The 25865-nt window shown below is 38.8% G+C and overlaps 1 protein-coding gene across 5 annotated transcripts in view; it reads right to left on the bottom strand.

The window, feature by feature from the left end:
• Positions 1-25865, bottom strand: part of LTBP1 (latent transforming growth factor beta binding protein 1) — a 427411-nt gene that overhangs the window by 199370 nt on the left and 202176 nt on the right. For all 5 annotated transcript variants that reach the window (XM_082852057.1, XM_082852058.1, XM_082852059.1 and 2 more), the window contains 2 exons: positions 8276-8500; positions 6824-7098 (listed from right to left, as the gene is read on the bottom strand). In XM_082852057.1, coding sequence (XP_082708183.1) covers positions 6824-7098; positions 8276-8500 — 500 coding nt within the window. The remainder of the gene's footprint in view (positions 1-6823; positions 7099-8275; positions 8501-25865) is intronic.

Raw genomic sequence — 25865 nt, 5'->3', positions numbered from 1 at the left:
GACATGTTCTCTTTCATGTGCAGTGTGTTTCCCCTTTGGGTCTTATCCCTGTCTTTATTGATCTTTTCAACTCCAAGGAAGAGGGCCCCTGCACAAAGTCCATCTGGCAGAGGCAGTTGGAAAGACCAATCGACACTGCAGAGGTCCAAGACCTATCACTGCGATGCATGTGACACCTTCAGTGACACCCTCTGCTGTTGATACAGGTAAGGTTTGGCAAGGATGGCCATTTTACAGTTGCTGGGGACAACCAGACTCCCTAACAGTCAAATATTTCTTAGATTATGCCAAAGGACTATTTGAGTAGGATACTGAAGTAAACCCCAGATGGCATAGGAAGTGCCTGGTGTCTATGACTTATTCCACCTGAAGGAGGCCAAACTTCAGTAAATGCAATCAGCACACCCCCACAGGGGTCTCTGCTCCTGGAGAAGGCAGATGTCTGGTGGCTCTGGCCCTGCCTTCCCTCATCACTGTCCAGCAGGCCCTCTGCAAGAAGGCCAAGTTCACCCGGAGGGCTCCGACCCCAAGAGCATGTGGCCTGGGGAAATGGGGAAGAGAAGAGAGCCACATACACACCTGTACCCACTGTTGACCCCACCTGGATGACTCAGTTCTCCTTCCCACATAAGAGATAACACAGATACAAGAGGCCAACAAGAGCCTTTGGTAAAATGTTTTATAGTTATTCTTTATTTAGACTTCTCATCTATTTATGTAGTTTATGGACTCAATTTAGGGAATTAACCAGAGTGAAAGTGTTACAACCATGCTGGCATTATCCCCCCATCAGGATAAAATTGGTACTTCATCACAGCTTCAGGCCTCACCCCAGAAATGCTCATCATCAGGGCAGAGAAGAGTCTGAGGAAATCAAAGAAGAGGTTTCTAAGCAGAACTTCATGTCCTTGATCCCTTAACTGAGCACTAAATTCCTTTTCCATCACTGAGAAGAGATTTGCAAAGTCTGCAGCCCATATCTACAGCCACATCTCTACTTATCCATCTCTGTTTTTTCTGCCGTGTGGAACTGACAGGCATCTGTTTCTCTACTTTCTCATTGGCTTCTGTGTGGTAGAAACCAGGAAATATTTTTCTTCAAAGTCCTGTGACTTTTTTAAAAAGTACTTTCAGCCATGTAGTTCAGTTACTTTTCCACTTCAGTGAGTTCACACTTTCCTGTTAATTTCTCCATGAGGCTTATTTTTTTAAAGTTTTTTTAAACAAAAGCAAAGTGCATCTGCTTGGCCCTTCAGAATTGTGTGTGTGTGTAAGTTCGTTCCAGTGTTAAGGTTTAGAGCTTGAGGATGTTATTGAATTTGTCTGCCAAAAGAGACCAATCTCCAATTAAAGAATCTTTTTCTCCAGTGGCCCATTCTGTTTCTATTCTTCTTGTCCAAAAAGAACTGTTGGAACAACTTCTGGAACCTCTAAGAGGATCCCAAACTGTTCTCATGTCATTTTAACTCAATTTTTGTCCCAGGGCTTAAAATTTATATGACCAGTAATTAAAGGAAAGAAAGGTTTTTCCAACGATATCAGGATTTCACATCAAGAAGTGGTCCTTTTCTTCCTAATCCACATAAAGCTTGTTTTCTTCTATAGAATATATAATAGAGAATTTAATCTTAGTGTGTTTCTTATGGTTTTGTAAATTAAACTGTATTTTTTTTAATTGAAGTACAGTTGCTGTACAATATTACATGTTACAGATATACAATATAGTGGTACACAAGTTTTCAAGTTTATACTCCATTTATAGTTATTGTAAAATATTGTCTATGTTTGCCATGTTGTACAGTATATCCTTATAGATTATTTTATACCTTATAGTTTGTACATCTTGTACCCATGGGTTTTTTTAATCATTATGGGGATTTTATGGTTGCCAACTATGAAAGTGGGTTTGTATGTTATTTGATTATCTTTATCCGTGCTAGAGTGCTGTACTAAAAATACCCTCTCTCTTCTGTTTACATCTACTTCAGGTTTTCTAGTATTTCTATCCTTATTTAACTCAGGTATTTATACATGGAATTTGCTGCTCTTTTGGCACTTACAATCGGAAAGTCTTGAGGCACTTGAATTTTTGTCTCATCTTGTAACTCCTGTCTAATTAAGGGGCATGTTTCCACAATGAACAAAAAGCATATGATTTCACAAGGCAGCAATGGCACACCCAACATGGAAGCTGGACTCTGAACTCTACCTCTCACACAAGGTCTTTTCATACCATCTGACATCATTAGGTCACTGTAAACATTTATTTCCAGTAATTGGGCAATAAATAAAACATGTTTGAAACAACCAAACACTCAGATGCCAAATAAATCTCAAATTTAGTCACTGTTTAAACCAGTTTAAAATAAAGGACACCCTTGCACAATGGAAAAAGTGTACACATTCGATGACCCTGTGGTGCAAAAATAGATTTGAGGGGTATTTTTCTGAAATTTGGCCTCTCCCTAGAGATGAAAACTTGACTGGAAATGTTGAAGTTTTAAGCACATGAAAACATAAGATTATACTGAAAGTAATTGGTAATTATAACCCCTAGAAATGTAATTCTAATTTGATCTATACATTGAGCAAAATCTCAGAAATGTTTTCAAATATATATGGCATACCACTGTTTACTGCAGACAGCACAGATACTTATCTCTGCCAAAATTATGACTTTTCAGCTACTTCAAACTTGATTTACATTCAAGAAACCAATGCCTCTTAGCCACCCTGTACGTTCTATTAGATTAATTTCTATTCTTCTAATACTTTAAAGTGAATTTAGTGATGCCTGTACCCAGCCTGATTCACACAGAAATCAACAGTTTATATAATCTTAAGAACAAGAAATTATTTTTAGGACTCTGAAAGATGAAACATCACTTTCTACAATAGGAAAGGTATTTCCCCCTTTATCTTGACACTTTCCATCAAGGTGAAAAACACTTTAGATATTTCCAATCCCATTATTCCTCCTCGTTCCACTTTATAAACCAAGCCAAAACAATCTCTGTTCTTATTAATTTAACTATCATCACTAAGTCTAGTCACTGACCACTGAGTTTTCTCCATTAATCCTCTCTCACTTCATCTCTAAAACAGCACTGGACTCCATGATTGATATTCAAGAATACCTGATTCTTGACATCAATCAAAGATGGAACTGGTTAAAACAAAGATGTAGCTACTCATCTTTACCTCACAATCCTCCCCTCCAAGGGTCAGTTAATCAATCAGAGCTCTCTGATTGGTCATTTATCTGATTTCTGAAGCCAGGGAGTTCAGAATACTCCAACTCAGCACCATCTTTTTCTTCACAACAGCCCATAATCAAATCCTGATGCTGGATTCTTCACAAAAGCCTCTGCATTAATCTCTTCATCTTTAAATTTACTTCTTAGATTGGACCCTGATCATTTCACAATTGGACTAAGGCCAACTTCTCTTCCCTGACCTCCTCATGTCTACCAGCCCCACGTCCACTCCCATCTCATTCAAAAGTTGAAACTTTTAAAATTTTCTAAAAGTTCATTAAATGTATTAAACTTAGAGCTTTTAAGTTCATCATAAAAGTACTCTATTCATAAGTCTAGGAAATGTTCACATTTTCCTTCTTTTCCTCATAAGGAATTTTCAAATATGCTGAGATAATTCAAAGAATAATACAGTGATCACTTGCTTTCCCACCTCTCAGAGTCAACAATTTTTACAATTTTGTTATATTTGTGTATAAAAGGCATTTGAAAGTAAATTACAGACATCATGGCATTCCTCACTCAAGAATAAGGACACTACCCTACATACCTCTAACACCATTATCACACCTAAGAAAATAATAGTTCCAAAATACCATCTAATATCCAGTCCGTATTTAAACTTCCTCAATTGTTCTTCAAATGTCTTTCAGAGCTGGGTTTTGATTTTTTTAAAACCAAGATATGATTAAGACTCATATATTATATGTGCTATTGTCTCTCTTTAGTCTCTTTCTGAGGAAGTCAATCTTTATTTTTTAACGATATGAAGAAACCAAGCAATAATACCCTACATTATCATTCTTTCTGATGTGAGGGAGTATGATAGTTTTGGCTTGTTTCTTCACCCTCAGTATTCCCTATGAGCTGGAGGTTAGGTGTAAAGGATGGATTAGATTCAGCTCACACATTTTTGGCAAGAACACCTTTAAGGTGTTGCTCTACACTTCATACTGCATCCCATCAGGAGGCATATGATATCAGCTGTCCCCCTTTTAATGATTCTGAGTTTGATCACCTGATCAATGGGGCATCATGCGATTTTTACCTTGATACCAAGTCTTTTACTTTGCCTTTATGCCTCAGGTTTAAAGGCTTCATATCTGTGCCAAAGCCTGCCAGGAACTCTAAACTAATTTACTTCTCTGGTCTCTTCTGACACTTCGTCCTTACCTGTTTCTTGCAGTGTTCTCTCTCTTCTGTTTAATTTCTCCCCCACTTCTCTGTGAGCTTAGTTTCCTAACCAATCATCCATTTTCCTCCACCATCCAAGCAGTTCCTGAAATTCTATTCTATGAAGCTCCCATGAATTTAAATACACTGATCACAGTTCATGTTGGCTTTTCAACCTCAAGTTTACTGCCTCATTTTTAGAATGTGCCACAGAAACAAGGGCTTTTTCTACTAAATTTGTTTTGTATATGACCTCTAATGGCAATACATAAACAGAGGTGCTTACTGATGACTATGACATGAAGGTCTCAGTAGTTGTAATCTGCATCTAATAAGAGTTTTCTCACTGAGCAAAGCACTAGTGAGTATTTATGCAGTCGTTTCTGCCATTTATTTAAAATCCACCTGTACCTCCCTCTGTAACTACGTTTGCACACCAACCACAGCAAGAAGGCACAAATATTTCCAAACACCTTTGTAGGATACATCTTATATACTATTGACTATTTGCCAGTAATTTTTTTTTTAATGCTTGGATCATCCTAATTGCACAAATTGGACAATCATGGGCATTCAGCAATATTTCTCACCACCAGGAAAAGCAAATATCTTCTGAGAAGGTTTTCGCAAAACAGGTCTTATTTTGAAGCTGTGTATTAGTTACTACACATGCAAAATGAATTAAGAATTGAGATCACTGTCTGGATCATTCAGACCAAAAGTCAGAGAAGTATCCAGATAAGGCAAAAAAGTGTTCCACCGAGTATGGATTATTTGGGTAACTCCACCAACTATCCAATGCATATGGATTGTATAGTCCAGCTTAGGCCTAAAAGTAAATAATCTGTTTATATTCTTTCTAGTTAGCAATCATCTGCCTACGATTATATGTACAAGAATAACAAGTCTGTTGACATCTCATTTTCTTGCTTTTTACCATCTGTGTTCCAACTTGGAAACTAGGGAGAAGGATACTGGGCACAGAATTTTAAAAGGACCTGCTTTTTTCCTTTCTCATGACCAACCTAAGCTGAAATGATTAAACAATGCAAATGGCACCAAATTCCTCCTCCTTCTCCAAGGCTTGTCTGGGGCAAACTGTGCAGCATACGAGGTTTACTTCAGCCCCACTGCCCCTATAAAAACTTGCCCTTAACACAGTAATCCAGTCTTTACTTCTAAGCTAAATGTAAACTGATGATATTCCTTCTCCAAAAAGCATGTGTTTAAACCTGGTCTTCAACTGAGGAAGGAAAAGGTCCCTCTTAAGTAGGCATTTCAGGCTCCGGAGGCAGACCAAGGTTGTGTGGGGCATCAAGCCTTCCCTGTCTTACTGAAGTTACGTGACCTAAGCAATCACCTGCTCTCTTTTTATGTTTGACTCTATCAATAGGTAAGTGTCTTCTAAGCTAGTAGTTGCGTAGTTCTGTAACATTTGCAGAGCATGTCACATTACCTTGTCTAATCTTGACAAAGCCCCATATTCTTGTCTCCACTTTACAAATAAGGAAGCTGGTTCCCTGCCACCAAGTGCTGAGCCCATGGCTCTAACCGAGGTCTTATAACTCTACATGGCTGTTCTTTCCATTCTGGTCTACAAACCAATTTTACCTCCTCCCCTAGAAGAAAGGGGATGACCCAACCATGGACTTGCCCAGCACCTCAAAGTGTTCTCCAGGTTTCAAAAGCAAGAACGATTTATTCTACTACCAACAGATATTTCACTCACACACAAACAATTTTTTGAATATTCAGGTGACGGCAGGAATAATAAATAGATCTCGCCTATTCTTCTCACAGGGGGTTCAAATCATAATCAGGTGACAGGAGAAGAACCATAGGACAAAGCTATGTCATTATCACGTAATTCCAAAGCAGGAAGCACCAAGTAACTGGGGTAGAGGAACCAGTAATTTTATGTCGCTTTTACTATGCACATTCAATGATGAGTTTTAAAGAGAAGTCAGCCTCTCTCTCACTTTACGATATATAGACCTAAAGTTACACATAAATCCAATGATATTTAAAATGCACTTCAAACAACTCATGCATTGCCATTCTAGTTATAAATTTGTATAAGAAAATAAAAGATGACAAATTATGGCAAACTTTTTCTGAAAAGGGCTTTGCAGACCATATTTTAGGCATTTCAGATCATATGCCCTCATTGAAAGTATACCATCCTTCTGTCCATAGCATGAAAGCAGACATAGACAGTATGTAAATGATGGGTGTGGCTGTGTCCAATAAAGTTTTATTTACAGTAACAGGCCCACAGGTCAGTTTGCCAACCCCTTCTACAAAAAACTTACTTCTACCAAGTCTGTCTTTCCTACTACAATGAGACTATACCTAGAACACATCACTAAAATGGGCTGGGCAGTGTTGCTCACCTGCGACCCAATAGTCTCCTGGAAGCACCGGCCAAGCTGCGTCTTAGCAGCCACCGGATACACGTGAGGAATGACTTGCTGGTGGGAGTATGAGGAATGGACCGTCTGAGTCTTCTGGACAGGAAGCCCTTGGTAAGAGACTTGGGACTGGCCTGGTTGAGCTTCTTTTACCTTCTGGCCTGTTGGGCCATCAACTCTTGAAACCTGATGTATCTGGACTGAGGCCTCAGGAGGGTGTTTCACATGGATATTGACTATGTTAGGAGGAAATTTCACTAAAACAGATTGGGAAGAAAACTTATCAGTCATAAATAATTGATACGCACATCAGGACGAAAGTAAATGTTCATGCTAGTCAGCATGAAACTAAGTTTTATATACACACATATACTTAAGTACATATATATTATACCTGGGATAAATGATACATTTTTAGTGTGTATCTATTTTTGCTGCACAGCCATTAAAAAACTCTTGAGAGTAAAAGGGGACACTCAAAAATTAAACCTGAATTTATATACTTTAAAGAATAAAACTGCTTTTACAAAGAGAAATTTAAACTTCTCACAGTAACAGATCCATGAGACAAAAATTTTTTTCAGAGGAGTCATAAAACTACGAAATTTGTGCTACTTGTGGTCATACATTCTACCAAACAAGAGTAATAAAGACTCAAGAGTTTGATTATTTTTGAATTTCTCACAAAGTTTCCATCGTAGAGACTGTAGGATTTACAACACAATTTCACAAAGCATAGTTCTCTTACCCTTAAACCTGGTGTGTACGTACTTTTGTGCTTCCTGTGATACACACAAAATACCAAAGTGTGATATTTTACATCTCTATTTTCTTTCTCTGCAGCTTTCACACAGAATTTCATCTTCTGATGCTAAGATTCAGGTTTTAAAGAATAAGAGCCAGTAACACTTCTCTGACTCCTTTTTTAAAAGTTGTGCATGTGTAAGAGGTGCCAGGTTGAAAAGAATGAATTAGTCATAGAATTTCTGAGCTCCAAGTGACCTAGTTTGCCTTCCTCTACAGATGAATAAACTGAAGCCCAGGGAGGTGAGGTTACAGATTGTTTAGAACTAAAACCAAGAGCTCTTCGACTACAAAATAGACTTGGTGTTCATCAGCAGGTATTGTGTGATCTTCTAGTTTATTAATCCCATAAGGGCCAGAACACCATCTTGTTCATCTTTCCATTTCTCAGGACCTACCAGAACACTGCCATGTATGTTTATCAGCTCTTGGTCCTGCATCACCAGAGAAAGATGGGCTCCATTTTCTTATTTCCTAGATACCATTCCCTACAGCCTAGAAAGCACTGGCACCAAATACCTGGGCCCATATTCTGTTCCAATACCAGCCCTGCAGACACTTGGCTTCTGTATGGGTTTGGCATGTTAACAGAGTTCTGATGAATGGGCAAAATCAAAATAATCAGCTTACCTTTGACTCCTTGCTGGCTCGTCATGGTCAGAGGCAAAGTATGTGTTGAGTGGACGACATGTGTTCCCAGCGCCTTGCCTGACTGCTGGGAATGCTGATAAAGTTTAGGCACGCCAGCACCATGGACCGGAATCTGACAAAGCTTCCCTGTGAAATTTGGAGGGCACTGGCATTTGTCCCTTGAACTGCATTGGCCTCCATTCATACATGGAAGATGGCAAATTACTGTAAAGGAAAAGAGAAAATGTGGAGAGTGGTTAGTTTCTCAAATGCCAAGTAACAATCAACCAACAAAACTCCCCCAAAGCACAGTCATCATATTCCCAATGACTTTAGAAATGGTAAACAAAGGAGTATACACTATGACAAAAATACATCTTTTTTTTTTTTTTTTTTTACTATCTTTTTCTTTCCACCTTAAGTAAGTCATTTAGCTCTCCAATTGCTTGTGGTTGTTCACCCACAATGGTGGCAAGAATTCATGGGAAAAAATATACATGTATATTTATACATATAATATATATATTACATATATTTATACATATAAAGCTACTTTATATATATAAAGTAGCCACTCAGGATATCTCTTGCATTCTGTAATTACTGTGTTTTCCTATTTAATTACTAGTTTATTTACTGTCTCCCTAGATTATAAACTCTTTGGGGGAAAGGAATATGCCTAGTTTAATGACCTTTGTATCCTCAGCACCTAGAATAATGCCCGGCACACAGTGGACATTAAATATTTCCTCAAAGAATAAACAAATGAGAGTGCTAAAAATAATATCTGTTGAGAATTTTCTCTACGTATGACACTGAAATAAGTGCTACCCAGAATAAGGGAGCAGAATAGTTTGAATCCTGCTTTACAGGAATTTGCAATCTCATTGGGATAACAAGACCACAGCGAAACCTAGAAGTAGCAGTGATTAATAGTTGGAAAGTTATTTAGAATACCAAAAGATAAAAGGACATGTTTGGGTGAAGAATTTTAAAAGGAGTTTTAAATCCTGGCTAAATTCAACTTCAGGCCAACCTATTTATCACAAATGAATTCTTCCTATCAGCCCTTGAACTGATCGGATTTCCAGCAGCTTAAAAAATAGCCCCTCAACTCCATTTTCTTCCAGCTTCTACTCTGCTTCAATCCTCTCCTCCATGACCAAACTTTCCAAAAGAATTGTCTGCTCACTTCTCCACTCACTACCAGCCAGCCAGGGTCACGTTGTGTTTCCCTTTCCCCACACTTCTCTTATGCTGAAACTCCTCTTACTCAGGTCACTAATGGTCTCCATGTTGCTAAATCCAATGGATGGATTTCAGTCTTCCCTTGGCGTCTGTGACATCTCAACCCATCTAGTTTGCTCTTTCCTCTTTGTTCACTGTATCTTAATATTCTTTGCAGACTCCACTCTTTCCTTACCCTTGAAACACTGATGTGCTTCAAGATTTGGTCTTAAAATCTTCTGCTTTACTAACTCCATACATTCTGATTTCAGCCTATCATATGATGATGTCACCCAAAACTACATTTCTTAGCCAAAGCTTTCTGCTGTGCTCCACACTGTCTACTACTGTTTATTTCCTGTAGATCTTCTACAGGTACCTCAAACTTACAATGTCCTAAATGGAACTTGATCATCTTCCCCTAACATCTCCATTCACTGAGAGACCCTTAACAGGAACCTGAGGGCTGCTCTATCCTTTCACCCACCCAAACATCCATCTCCAGGTCCTGCCTTCTAAACATTCATCAAATATTCCCACATCTTTCTCATCATAGAGATCCTGTTCTCTCTGAAACATCATTCCCTACAATCTAGCTACACTGACTAACTAATCTAGCTAACTGAATTCAGTTCCTCAGTGGACAGGGCCTCTCACCCCTCCTTAAGCTTTATATATCCTGTGTCCTTGGCCTGGAACACTCTTTCTATTTGTCCCCCCTCACCTACCTAACTCCTACTCACCTTTTGGATACTGCTTAAACCTCAGTTCCCTGGAAGCACTTCCAATTGCCCCTCATCTAGGTTTGGCGCTTCTCCTCTGTGCTTCCATGGGCTCTCATTCACTGCTCCTCATGCTGCTTGGCTTACTGCATTACAATCACCTGACTACTTTTCTGTACACCTCATTCAACTAGAGTGCTGTGAGGTCAGGGACGTTAATGTTTTACCTCTAGCATGGTAACTCAGCTTTTAGAAAAAAGGCTGCAGCTCAAAAAAAAAAACTAGATGAAAGAATGAACACATTTATGGCTACCACTTTGTCAAATACCATTCTACATACTACAGAAGAAAGTAAAAGCTAACTGGAACTACTAGGTAATATATAATAACTAAAAATACAAATAAGAAACATTGGAAAATGTAAATTCTGTGGAACTCCAGAGAAAAGTCATTTCTGGGAAGTCAAAATAGACTTTACAGGAGAGCTCATTTGAGATAAGCCTTTGAAGCTAGGTAGGCTTCAGAAAAACAGAAAGGATTATATCCTAGGAGGATAGTGTGTAAGAAAGGGGGAGGTAGGCATATTTGGGAGATAATGAGGAAGTCTACCTTGCTGAAACCCCAGATCCCTGAGAGGAGGGGTCAGGTGATAAACTGGGAGATGTAGGCTTAAGTCAGACAATGGATAAAGGCCTGATAAAAAGTTTGGATTTTATTCTGTAATTAGCAAGTTATTTTGTAGACCCCAAGGAGAGAATTTTCCAGGAAGATTACTCTTGTGATAGCATGTGGCATTAGCTGGAAAGGAGAGTGACCTAGGTGGAGAAGTCAGATAGGAGACTATTAAAATAACTGAAAGACAAGTTGAAAAATCCATGGATTAGGATGATGGCAACAAGAATTAAAAGAAACATGAAGTGGGCTCCCCTGGTGGTGCAGTGGTTGAGAGTCTGCCTGCCAATGCAGGGGATACGGGTTCGTGCCCCGGTCCAGGAAGATCCCACATGCCGCGGAGCGGCTGCGCCCGTGAACCATGGCCACCGAGCCTGCGCGTCCGGAGCCTGTGCTCCGCAACGCGAGAGGCCACAACAGTGAGAGGCCCGTGTACCGCAAAAAGAAACAGGAAGTAATATCATGATAGATGGGCAATCAGTACAACATGGAGATATGCACAGGAAATAAGCAGCAAGCCGAAGAAGAGGGAAGACAGTGAAGGAGACAGGAAAGAGCTGGAAAAAATGACCAAGGTAACCACCTAGAGCTATGTCCAGGATCTCACTATGTGGCAGATGAAGTCAAAACTGCCCACGCTGGATAAGGTCTGGAATATGTTTCCACCAGTGTCTGATCCACACTGAGGTGCAGAGTAAGAAGACGAGTCAAAGCTGACTCTGAGGTTGAGTCAAAGACTTTGTAACTCCCAGTTCAATTCTGAATTGAATTTCTAAATGACAGGTTGGCTACGCTGGATGGGTTCAGTGTGTAATAGGCAAGGACACAGGGAGCCTGGTCAAGATTTCACAATACTACAAATAATTTATAACTGGAATACAAGCACTCCTCACTTTGTATGGTTCCAATATGCATGAATTTCAGTTAATGCAGTTTAGCTAAATAACTTCAGTCCCCCAACAACACAGTTGGAACTTCATTTGCCACAATATTAACTAGGTAACTGCATAAAGTACAAACTTCACTGCTAGCTCTTTGGTCCACAAACCACTACATAAATAACAGATGTGTACCATGATCAGTAATCAATCATGTCACTTCCTTCAGAGGCTGCTGGTGATTGATCCCAGCATATCTGTTATTCAGTTCATGCACAGACAGCAAAGCAGGTAGTTGTGTTGCCTCCTCACTTTACATTGATAAACTCACATGACATTTTACAGAAGTGTATAGTCAAAAGGGCCAACAACAACAACAACAACAAAAAAGCACGGCAAAGAAATGAAAAGTGGTGACACTGGAAGTGAAATTGGAAAGTGGTTGTGATGTAGGATAAAGATGGTCCAAAGGAAATAACGTTAAAGGAACTCACAGATATTCCACAACTTTGAGAGCATAATGGTAAGATATTGGAACCTGATTCAAACTTGCGAAGGAGTGTAACGGCTCACTAAGGCAAAGAAGAGATACTCCACATCATAAAGTATATGAGAAGAAAGCAAAAATGTTCTAACTACTCTTGTTAAGTTCTACTCGAAGAAAGAAAACACTTTAATTCTCAGTGTTTCTAACATTTTAAATTACAGGGCACTAGATAAATATCAGCTTTACTATTTTTTTTCCTTTCCCTATAAATACATCACCTACAGTAAAACAACTGTAATGTTTTGACAAAAAAAATTTTTAAGGTGACAGAACTAGTAATTTTCCCATTGATTATTAAGATTGTTTTGCACAGTTACAGCTTGCATGCTTATTTTTATGGTCCTGCATCACCATGCAAAGAGGACTACCTTTAATCTTTATTAAAATAACTTCATCTATGTTATCATCTTTTTTTTTTTACAAAAGAAACTGACTTTTATTTCTAATATCAATAGCAGATTTTGGAATCCAACATGAATTTAATTAGATTTGTTTAAAACTATTTTTACACCTCTGAGATAGCTTCCACACAAATATTTCAAGAACTGTACTAGTCTAAGTGGATACAGCAATAATCCCAGAAGAGAACTCCAATAACCCTGTTTCTCTCTGGTCATAAAGGAAACCGTTTCTGCTGACTTATTCCAACCAATAACAGGCCACTATTTATAACCATTTATGAATGAGAAATAAAATACCTATTCTCCTGTTCCAGCATTTTCACAAAATCTAAATTATAATTTAAAGTTCTTTGCCCCAGCTCACTCACTGTACATTGAGTTCTTTGTGGCAGGTGCTATTTTTAAAGTTAAATAGTCTTTTATGTCAAAGAAAACAAATTTAAAATCAACCTACAAAAGTTAAGGATTTAACTATGAATAGTTTCTTTCTGTTTCAAGAGTTCATGCCACTCTCAAAACATCACCTGGTGATATATAGTCTGTTCAGCCAGCGTTCTATAAAACTTTCTCAACATATGAAGAGGAAAAAGAATAAGTTATCTTTAAGGCTGGCTTGTGGAATGCTGGTTGTAAGTCTAGCTATGGCACATATATTTTAGAACATATAACTGGAAGGTGTAATGTAGAATGCTGGCTGAGAAATTCCATAACCTTGTCAGCTTGACATTTTGCTGGCCATCACCATAATTCACTACATTGCATCATACGGTCACCTGGGACCTACAGCAAATAACAAGAGGTATATGGGCCTTCAGCCTGTTATTCCAGAAAGTGGAATATCGTGACAACCACTCCAAGTATCTCATGGTACAACTATAAAAGGTCACAATGAGCAAAAGGATCCAGGCTGAAAGAAAAAGTTGGAGGCTTTAAATATGCCCAGCATTTCAGTGCATTCCACCATTCACACTGGTCTGTAAAACAACTTGCAGGACTCAAGAAACTGGGCTGACAGGATAATATTCACAGTCTATGCCACAAATTGGAACTTAGTTTTAAATGAATAGGTACTGACTTGGATACAAATATGGGAAAACTGAATTTTCTGCAGATTTGAGTTATAAAAAGCTAGACTCTCATTCTTCCCTGTTATCTTAGCTGACTATAAAAATATTTCAGCTGCTTGTCCCCAAAAGGCGCTCTAAGAATGTACTTGACTTTCCTACAGCAACACCCGGGCCCCTCCACCCGCCCCCTCGCTTTGTGTGCCAGCAGACAGACTGTTTCAAGTTATTGTGGCTAAGGCAGAACAGGGAAAACAAACCTCCATCTGAAGGAAAACTTACATCTGTCATTTCACAGAACAGACATACACATGATTTTGATTTGTATAGCTACTTCAACTTTCCCACTTGTCTCTGATTAGGAGAATAATGTTCCCTTAAAGGCTTTCAACATTTTGTTTGATGTCCCTTGCAGGGTGAAAAGAAAGCAATAACATTTTTAGAAAGTACAAGGTACCATTTTATTTCTCCCTCAATATACCTACATCGCCCTCTTTTAAAGGGTACCCATAGATTCTATTCAGCCAGAAAGTAGGTTAAAAATGTAGCTATCTAAAGCTTTCAGATAACAACTATGTCATATAATAATTAAATGCCACAGCAAACCACTGCTCATTTTAAGAACCTAACCCACTTTTTAAAAACCTGCATTTTTGCCTTTTAATTCAGTATGCGTCATCCTGCCACACCAAAAAATAAAATAAAATAAATAAAGCAACTGAAGCTGAAAGCCAAGATGGAAGTCACGTTCCTTTGGAGCAACGACAGAGGAACTGAGGAGGCCTCGTCTTACACAGAAGCCAAGAAAGGAAGTACAGAGATTAGTAGGCATTTACGAAAATCTAAGTTTGAGTATTTTTATTGAACGCAGAGATTTATCATTGCTGTGCTCCAAAACTGCTTACAGCCAATTCTAACGTATACTGAGTCCCAGGCTGAACCAAGAAAACATTCAAGTAACACGCTGTCTGGAACAAACTGTCCAAGGAGGTGACATTTCACCTAAACCTAAAGGGAGAAGAATCCCATGATGTGCAAGTTGGCAGAACAATGTTAGCAGAAGAAGAAATAATAGGAGCTAAGACCTTGAGGTGAGACATGGCTTAGAAAGGTCCAGAAACTGACAGGAGGCTGATGCGGTGGGAATGTCAGAAGAGGAGAGCAAGTGAGAAAAGCTAGGTGGAGAGACAAAGCAGGGCCAGATTCCTGTTTCCTTCCACAAGGATATAGGGCTGCCTAGAATACAGTAAACAGGAAAAATGTAAGTAAGTTAATACTTGGGACCAGGACAGATTATGAATCACAGGAGACAGAACTAGGGGAAGAGAAAGAACAAGGATAAGTAAGGGTAAGTAGAATCATCTATTGTATACACAAGAAATGTGCACTGTAAACTTGGCTTTGAGTTTCTGGACCTTAGCCAGATTGAAGTTAAATTCTGGAAGGTTTAATTTAAGACACAAATAGATAATAATTCTACAGATAAGAGGACTTAAAAAAATTCTTTATATTGATTACATATGGGCATGATAATCGTAGTGGGTGGAATGGTGGTCTCCCAAAAGATACACCCATGTCCTGTGAATGTCCAGAATCTGAATATTACTTCATGTGATAGATGGGTGAACACCACCTTACAATGCAAAACAAATGTGATTAGAAATCCTGAGAGGAGGCACTTGTCCTGGATTATCCAGGTGACCTCTCATTTCAGTGACAAGGTCCTTTTAAGAGCGAGAGCCGGGGAGCTTTGACCGAAGAGGAAGAGACAATATGACTGAGGCAGAGATTGGAATGATGCAGCTAGAAGTCAAGGAGCACCAACAGCCATGAGAAGCGGGAAGACGCAAGGAACAGACCCTCCTCTAGAGCCTCCAGAGGGAGCGTGGCCCTGCCTACACCTTGATTTTGACCTTCTGGTCTCCAGAACTGTGAGAGAATACATCTCTATTGTTTTAAGCAAAAAAAAAAAAAAAAAGAAGAAGAAAAAGGTACAATAATACAATATGTGTAACATTACGAGACTAATGTTCTTCATAGTACATGTAAAAGGAAAAAACAGAGTCTAAAGAAATCTTGGAGCAAAGAGAAAATGCTTCCACAAAAGCTAAAAATGCACCCACCATACTCTTTGCTGCCATAGACAATCTCTTTGTTTTACCTGCTCTGGAAATTAAGATGACCATTTTCATCCCATCCCCATCTATCAAATGCTCAAGTACACTGGACTAGAATTAAAGGAAATTCACATTTCAACAAATGCAATATCTCAACCTTAATACAAACAAAAATCCCACAAATCTAATTTTTAATGCTGGTGCACATTAGCGAATGCTTGGATAGCATGTTCTGTTTATAATCCAGGAGATAGGAAGCCCTACCACCCACACATGCATCAGAGCTTCCTATATGGGATAAGACCATTCATCATCTCAACTTTGTTTATGGCTTTCTGCTCACTGATCATCAACCTCACCATAGCTGTGGACTATCTAATTTGATCTAGTGTTATATTTTTCATAACATACGGAGCTTCCTATATCAAGCAAATCACAAAATTCCACTTTATATCCTCCATCCACAGAGGCTTGCTCTCAGTAACTCACAAACCCTGGGCTCTCTTACCCTTAGGAATAACACAGCAACATCTGCAGGCTACAGAGTAAACACACCAGTCCCACACACCTTGGGATAGGGGCAAATCATTTCATTTTGTGGATTACTGTGCCCTCCTCTGCAAAAGGGGGTGGTCCAATGACATAATCCACAGGTTTCTCCAATTAAAGTTCTATTCCTACAATTAAAGTTCTCAAAACGCTAACCAAGTTAGTAGAGTGAAATTCAGATTTCCTCATCTCATCTAATGAAACTGGCATGATATAAAATTTTTAAAAGGGACAAATACATATCCAGCCACTTGCAATTTACGTAGAAGGGAAAGGGTTTATCTGTTACATGGTGTGCTTTGTTTTTATTTTAATGTATAATCAGATACTGATTCAAACATAAGTTGCCTACTTCCTAACAAAGCAGTTAATAAAATGCCCAGAGGTTTATGCAAAGCTGACTTCACTTGGGAGAATTATGTAAACATAATTGGGGAAATGATAGTGCTGTACACTAATGGACAGGGAGATAGGTTTCACAAAAATGATGACATGCTTCATCCTTAAAGACCATACCTTTTACAGTGGTATCACTGCAACTATCTTCAGGGACACGAAGTCATTTTAGCTACTGTAGCAGGGCATTTTCTTTAATGTCATTGCAAAATGCTTTCTCAAGAACCAAGTAATACCACTTAAGCTGTACACAATATTAACAATGAGTTTTAAAATGTACTGCACGGGAGGGAGGAACACTCCCAAACTCATTCTATGAGGCCACCATCACACTGATACAGAACCAGACAAAGATGCTACGAAAAAAGAAAACTACAGGCCAATATCACTGATGAGCATAGATGCAAAAATCCTCAACAAAATACTAGCAAAGAGAATCCAACAGCACATTCAAAGGATCACAGGCAGGGTTGGAGGGAGGGAGACACAAGAGTAAAGAGATATGGGGATATATGTATATGTATAGTTGATGCACTTTATATAAAGCTGCGACTAACACACCACTGTAAAGCAATTATACTCCAATAAAGATGTCAAAAAAAAAAAAAGGATCATATACCCTGATCAAGTGGGGTTTATCCCAGGAATGCAAGGATTCTTCAATATATGCAAATCAATCAATGTGATACACCATATTAACAAATTTAAGGAGAAAAACCATATGATCACCTAAATAGATGCAGAAAAAGTTTCTCACAAAATTCAACACCCATTTACGATAAAACCCCTTCAGAAAGTAGGCACAGAGGGAACTTACCTCAACATAATAAAGGCCATATATGACAAACCCACAACCAACATCGTTCTCAATGGTGAAAAACTGAAAGCATTTCCTCTGAGATCAGGAACAAGACAAGGTTGCCCACTCTCACCACTATTATTCAACATACTTTTGGAAGTTTTAGCCACAGCAATCAGAGAAAAAAAGGAATAAAAAGAATCCAAATCAGAAAAGAAGAAATAAAGCTGTCACTGTTTGCAGATGACATGATACTGTACATAGAGAATCCTAAAGATGCTACCAGAAAACTCCTAGAGATAATCAACGAATTTGGTAAAGTAGCAGGATACAAAATTAATGCACAGAAATCTCTTGCATTCCTATACACTAATGATGAAAAATCTGAAAGAGAAATTAAGGAAACACTCCCATTTACCACTGCAACAAAAAGAATAAAATACCTAGGAATAAACCTTCCTAGGGAGACAAAAGACCTGTATACAGAAAACTATAAGACACTGATGAAAGAAATTAAAGATGATACAAACAGATGGAGGGATATACCATGTTCTTGGATTGGAAGAATCAACATTGTGAAAATGACTCTACTACCCAAAGCAATCTACAGATTCAATGCAATCCCTATCAAACTACGACTGGCATTTTTCACAGAACTAGAACAAAAAATTTCACAATTTATATGGAAACACAAAAGACCCCGAATAGCCAAAGCAATCTTGAGAAAGAAAAACGGAGCTGGAGGAATCAGGCTCCCTGACTTCAGACTATACTACAAAGCTACAGTAATCAAGACAGTATGGTACCGGCAAAAAACCAGAAATATAGATCAACGGAACAGGATAGAAAGCCCAGAGATAAACCCACGCACACATGATCACCTTATCTTTGATAAAGTAGGCAAGAATTTACAGTGGAGAAAAGACAGCCTCTTCAATAAGTGGTGCTGGGAAAACTGGACAGCTACATGCAATAGAACGAAATTAGAACACTCCCTAACACCATACACAAAAATAAACTCAAAATGGATTAAAGACCTAAATGTAAGGCCAAACACTATTAAACTCTTAGAGGAAAACATAGGCAGAACACTCCATGACATAAATCACAGCAAGATCCTTTATGACCCACCTCCTAGAGAAACGGAAATAAAAACAAAAATAAACAAATGGGACCTAATGAAACTTAAAAGCTTTTGCACAGCAAAGGAAACCATAAGCAAGACAAAAAGACAACCCTCAGAATGCAAGAAAATATTTGCAAATGAAGCAACTGACAAAGGATTAATCTCCAAAATTTACAAGCAGCTCATGCAGCTCAATATCAAAGAAAGAAACAACCCAATCCAAAAATGGACAGAAGACCTAAATAGACATTTCTCCAAAGAAGATATACAGATTGCCAACAAACACATGAAAGAATGCTCAACATCATTAATCATTAGAGAAATGCAAATCAAAACTACAATGAGGTATCACCTCACACCAGTCAGAATGGCCATCATCAAAAAATCTACAAACAATAAATGCTGGACAGAGTGTGGAGAAAATGGAACCCTCTTGCACTGTTGGTGGGAATGTAAATTGAGACAGTCACTATGGAGAACAGTATGGAGGTTCCTTAAAAAACTAAAAACAGAACTACCATACGACCCAGCAATCCCACTACTGGGCATATACCCTGAGAAAACCATAATTCAAAAAGAGTCATGTACCACAATGTTCACTACAGCTCTATTTACAATAGCCAGGACATGGAAGCAGCCTAAATGTCCAACGACAGATGAATGGATAAAGAAGATGTGGCACATATATACAATGCGATATTACTCAGCCATAAAAAGAAAGGAAATTGAGTTATTTGTAGTGAGATGGATGGACCTAGAGTCTGTCATACAGAGTGAAGTAAGTCAGAAAGAGAAAAACAAATACCATATGCTAACACATATATATGGAATCTAAAAATAAATAAATAAATGAATAAAAGGTTCTGAAGAACTTAGGGGCAGGACAGGAATAAAGACGCAGATGTAGAGAATGGACTTGAGGACACGGGGAGGGGGAAGGGTAAGCTGGGACAAAGTGAGAGTGGCCAGGACATAAATACACTACCGAATGTAAAATACATAGCTAGTGGGAAGTAGCCGCATAGCATGGGGACATCAGCTCGGTGCTTTGTGTCCACCTAAAAGGGTGGGATAGGGAGGGTGGGAGGGAGATGCAAGAAGGAGTAGATATGGGGATGTATGTATATGTACAGCTGATTCACTTTGGCATAAAGCAGAAACTAACGCACCACTGTAAAGCAATTATACTCCAATAAAGATGTTAAATCAAAAAATGTACTGCACCACTGTAATTTGCAAACTTGGTCTAGAGACCAAGTTCATACTCTCACCAAGTTCATTAATGACCTGCTTGTTATTTATTTATCCTGAACCTTCAGGATAGATTTACAGATTAATCTAAATTTAGAATTTTAAAATATTTGCCAAGTCAAAACCTTGACGTACATATCTAACTTGAGAACACAAAACTGCACTAAAACCTCCTATCTTGGTAGCCAGTACAAATTCTTGGAGTCCTTTCAAGTCAGGTCTAAATATGGCCTCCAATAAAGAAACTTTCCTCCAAAGAGAGGAAGATGCTGAATAGGAAGAATCCTAGAAGGATTTGCAAATGGGGTGGGGGGCATCTAATATAATTTCTGTGTCATTTATCAATCTGCCTTGTATTATAATTATTTTTTTGTTTCTCTTCCTCCTACTAGATTTTGGATACGGTAGGAAAGAGTCCATGGTCTCATCTTTGTATCTCCCGCATTTCTCATACAACAGCATTTTGCAGACAAGAACTCAACATAAAAATGTTACCATTAATTCCCTAAAAGCTTGAGATGGAAAAACAATGCAGCATTTACCTCTTGTAACACACTCCTCATTTTTCTTCTGATGCTGTTTAACTTTAGCACACACAGATCTTCCTCAACTTACAAAGGGGTTACGTCCCAATAAACCCATCTTGAGATTGGCTGATGGGTTGAGAATATCAGAAGTCAAAAATGAATTTAATACACCTAACCTACCTAGCTTAGCTTTGCCTGCCTTAAACATGCGGAAAACACTTACAGTTGAGCAACCTGGTTTAATACAAAGCCTATTTGATAATAAAGTGCGACTATCTCATCTAATTGATTGTTTACTATACTGAAAGTGAATAACAGAATGGCTGCATGGGTACAGAGAAGGGTTGTGTGTATATTGGTTGTTTACCCTCGTGATGGTGTGGCCACTGGGAGCTGCATTGGCTGCCACTGACCAGCCTCATGAGAGAGATCCTACTGCCTATAACTAGCCCAGGAAAAAATTAAAATTCAAAATCTAAAGTACAGTTTCTACCAAAGTCACATGGCTTCCACACCACTGTAAAGTAAGTCAAACCACTGTAAATTTGGGACCATCTGTACTAAAACAGTAGTCTTCAAACTATCCTCCAGAACACACTATAGTTTCCAAGAGGTGCTAAAAAGGACCTGCTAAATAACCTAATTCAATCACCTTATCCTACAGACAAAGAGTGAGTTACAGAGACTGTGTGTGCTTAGGATTCAGGGCCAGATTGTGACAGAAATGGGATGTGAGACCACATTTTCCTAAACTCTGGTGCAGCACTCTTTTCCACATAGCTCTTATGATGGAAGGACCTAGAGGTGTCCCTCAAGTCTCACCACATAGTCTTGTCCCAAGTCTTCCTTCCTTCTTCCACAGAAACATTTTTCATAATTAGTCACCAGATGTGCTAATGGAACCCTAACTTAGATGGAGGTTTGGCCAGTTACAGATGAGGTACACTCATGAACTCCTTCAGGGATCGAAATATATGAGTAGAAACTACCAAGCCGCCTTTTTTTTTTTTTAAAGGAGGACACACAGACATGAGAGGAAGAGTAGGAGCAGGAGGAAATAAAAAGAGTAGGAGGAAACAAAAAAGGAATTGAACAACATTTGTTAGACGGCACAGACAGAGAACATTTCCATCACTGCAGAAACTGCTATTCTGCTCTGCTGGTCTATCACTGTCCCCATCAGTTCCAGTGAGGTGAGAAGTAAAGGCCAGAAGCTCAAAAAGTAGTGTTGGCTCATTCAGTGAACATTTATTCTATGTCCGCCATGGTCAAGCACTGTTCTAAGCCCTTAGCAAACGTCAAGAAACAAAGCAAGAGAAAGTTTTTGACAAAATTCAACACCCATTTATGATAAAAACCCTCCAGAAAGTAGGCATAGAGGGAACTTACCTCAACATAATAAAGGCCATATATGACAAACCCACAGCCAACATGGTGAAAAACTGAAAGCATTTCCACTAAGATCAGGAACAAGACAAGGTTGCCCACTCTCACCACTATTATTCAACATACTTTTGGAAGTTTTAACCACAGCAATCAGAGAAGAAGAAGAAACAAAAGGAATCCAAATCAGAAAAGAAGAAGTAAAGCTGTCACTGTTTGCAGATGACATGATACTGTACATAGAGAATCCTAAAGATGCTACCAGAAAACTCCTAGAGATAACCAATGAATTTGGTAAAGTAGCAGGATACAAAATTAATGCACAGAAATCTCTGGCATTCCTATACACTAATGATGAAAAATCTGAAAGTGAAATTAAGAAAACACTCCCATTTACCACTGCAACAAAAAGAATAAAATATCTAGGAATAAACCTACCTAAGGAGACAAAACACCTGTATGCAGAAAATTATAAGACACTGATGAAAGAAATTAAAGATGATGCAAACAGATGGAGAGATATACCATGTTCTTGGATTGGAAGAATCAACATTGTGAAAATGACTCTACTACCCAAAGCAATCTACAGATTCAATGCAATCCCTATCAAACTACCACTGGCATTTTTCACAGAACTAGAACAAAAAATTTCACAATTTGTATGGAAACACAAAAGACCCTGAATAGCCAAAGCAATCTTGAGAAAGAAAAACGGAGCTGGAGGAATCAGGCTCCCTGACTTCAGACTATACTACAAAGCTACAGTAATCAAGACAGTATGGTACTGGCACAGAAACAGAAATATAGATCAATAGAACAGGATAGAAAGCCCAGAGATAAACCCACACACATATGGTCACCTTATCTTTGATAAAGTAGGCAAGAATTTACAGTGGAGAAAAGACAGCCTCTTCAATAAGTGGTGCTGGGAAAACTGGACAGCTACATGCAACAGAATGAAATTAGAACACTCCCTAACACCATACACAAAAATAAACTCAAAATAGATTAAAGACCTAAATGTAAGGCCAGACTCTTAGAGGAAAACACAGGCAGAACACTCCATGACATAAATCACAGCAAGATCCTTTTTGACCCACCTCCTAGAGAAACGGAAATAAAAACAAAAATAAACAAATGGGACCTAATGAAACTTCAAAGCTTTTGCACAGCAAAGGAAACCATAAACAAGACAAAAAGACAACCCTCAGAATGCAAGAAAATATTTGCAAATGAAGTAACTGACAAAGGATTAATCTCCAAAATTTACAAGCAGCTCATGCAGCTCAATATCAAAGAAAGAAACAACCCAATCCAAAAAGGGCAGAAGACCTAAATAGACATTTCTCCAAAGAAGATATACAGATTGCCAACAAACACATGAAAGAATGCTCAACATTATTAATCATTAGAGAAATGTAAATCAAAACTACAATGAGATATCATCTCACACTGGCCAGAATGGCCATCATCAAGAAAATCTATAAACAATAAATGCTGGAGAGGGTATGGAGAAAATGGAACCCTCTTGCACTGTTGGTGGGAATGTAAATTGAGACAGCCACTATGGAGAACAGTACGGAGGTTCCTTAAAAAACTAAAAATAGAACTATCATACAACCCAGCAATCCCACTACTGGGCATATACCCTGAGAAAACCATAATTCAAAAAGAGTCATGTACCAAAATGTTCACTACAGCTCTATTTACAATAGCCAGGACATGGAAGCAACCTAAGCGTCCATCGACAGATGAATGGATAAAGAAGATGTGGCACATACATACAATGGAATATTACTCAGCCATAAAAAGAAAGGAAATTGAGTTATTTGTAGTGAGGTGGATGGACCTAGAGTCTGTCATACAGAGTGAAGTAAGTCAGAAAGAGAAAAACAAATACCATATGCTAACACATATATATGGAATCTAAAAATAAATAAATAAATAAAAGGTTCTGAAGAACCTAGGGGCAGGACAGGAATAAAGACGCAGACGTAGAGAATAGACTTGAGGACACGGGGAGGGGGAATGGTAAGCTGGGACAAAGTGAGAGTGGCCTGGACATATATACACTACCAAATGTAAAATAGATAGCTAGTGGGAAGCAGCTGCATAGCATGGGGACATCAGCTTGGTGCTTTGTGTCCACCTAGAGGGGTGGGATAGGGAGGGTGGGAGGAAGATGCAAGGGAGAGTAGATATGGGGATGTATGTATATGTACAGCTGATTCACTTTGTTATAAAGCAGAAACTAACACACCACTGTAAAGCAATCATACTCCAATAAAGATGTTAAAAAAAAAAAAGCAAACCAAGATAACCTGCCCTCCTGGCTCTTACCTTCTGTCATCTCATCATCTTTGTGAGACTCTGGGCATGAGAAGAATCTTGGTTTGGGGCCTAGGAGCTGGACGGCATTCGATAAAGACTTGTTCTCTCAGTTCTACAGGCTACCAAACACCTCTCTGAACATGAAAAGAGGTCAGGCAGGGCACAGAGCTGGGTGTTCCGGGGAGGGACCTTCCACAGGGCAGGGCTGGGGCTCTCTCTCGGGGCTCCATCTGTAGTGGCCCCTCAGGGTCTGGATAGGAAGACCTGGGCAGATGTTTTGTGGTGAACACTGCTCACCAGCACTGGGTGGGGAGTGGGAGAGTACCCTCGGAGATCCTCAGGCACTCTTGCAAGGAATACAGTAGGGATGAAGCTTCTGTGTAAGCAGGCAAGGGTTTGGAGCTAGCATAACTTGGGTTTATCATTATCATTATATTATCTATACCTGCAATGATAATGCCTAGAGGGGCATCCAGGTTACAGTTAGGATTACCACAGTTCACATTTGCAGTCTTTTGTCCCTATATAGCCATGATACTGTTCCATGCTATAAGCTGCTACAGAGCCTGAATGGCTACATAATATCCCATTAAGCTGACAGATGGTAAATTACATAGTCATTCCTTTATTATTTGTTTACATTGCCTGAATTTCTTTTTAACTACTGCAGGTAAGGCTGCAAGGAACATCCTCAAGCGTGTAATTGTATCTTTCTTAGTAATTCTTTCCTCATGCTTTCAACTAATATTGGGCAATTGCTTAGTATGTAACAGGCAATGTGCTAGGTGATATCATCAACAAGAAAACCATATGAGCCAATTAAAGCAATGTAACCATCTTATCATGGGGAGGACAGGGAACATAGGCATTAAGAGCAAGGGCTTGGAAGCCGATCTCGAGGGGGTGCGAATCACCGTTTCACCATTTCTTAGTGGTATGACCATGGACAAGTCATTGAACATTTCTCTGCCCCTCATTTCTTCACCTATAAAATGAGCATAAAAATTGTAACCCCTCATATGGTTGTTGTGTGGCTTGAATGAGGTCATATATTCAAAGCACTTAGTACTCAGCACACAGGAAGCACTCAGCAAATGTTAGCCATCTGCATAATCTCCCTGATTAGGATACAGTGGGAACATATAAAAGGGGAAACCACACCAGTGCATTGGCAAGGAAGGGGTGTGAATATCCTTATCACCAGTCAGGTCATGCAGTATACTGCATGTTGTTTCGTTCACTACTCTGCTCCCAGTATCCAATGAAGAGACGTTGAATTGTTGAGTATATCAACAGATGAAGCTTCTAACAAGAGTTTATCAATTATTAACATCAAGAGCAGTATATGAACATATCCAAATTCACATCTTGTCAAAACTGGATTTTGTTCTTAAACATTACTACCACTTTAATAGCTTCAAAATAACTTCTAAGCTGTAATATTCTACCTGCAATCAGGTTAAACTATAACAATGTTGATTTCACACGTCTATTTACTAAAGATTTTTAACGGTTTTAATGTTTGTAACTTTGTTTTACTGTTTTTATTTCCTCTTGTTTGAACTATCTTTATATTTTACCTATCCCTTAGAATCGTAAT

Source organism: Leucopleurus acutus (assembly GCF_964270905.1).
Source record: "Leucopleurus acutus genome assembly, chromosome: 12".
NCBI classification, from domain to species: Eukaryota; Metazoa; Chordata; class Mammalia; order Artiodactyla; family Delphinidae; genus Leucopleurus; species Leucopleurus acutus.
Note: the sequence above shows the minus strand (reverse complement) of the source record. Positions and strands in the feature narration are given on the sequence as shown.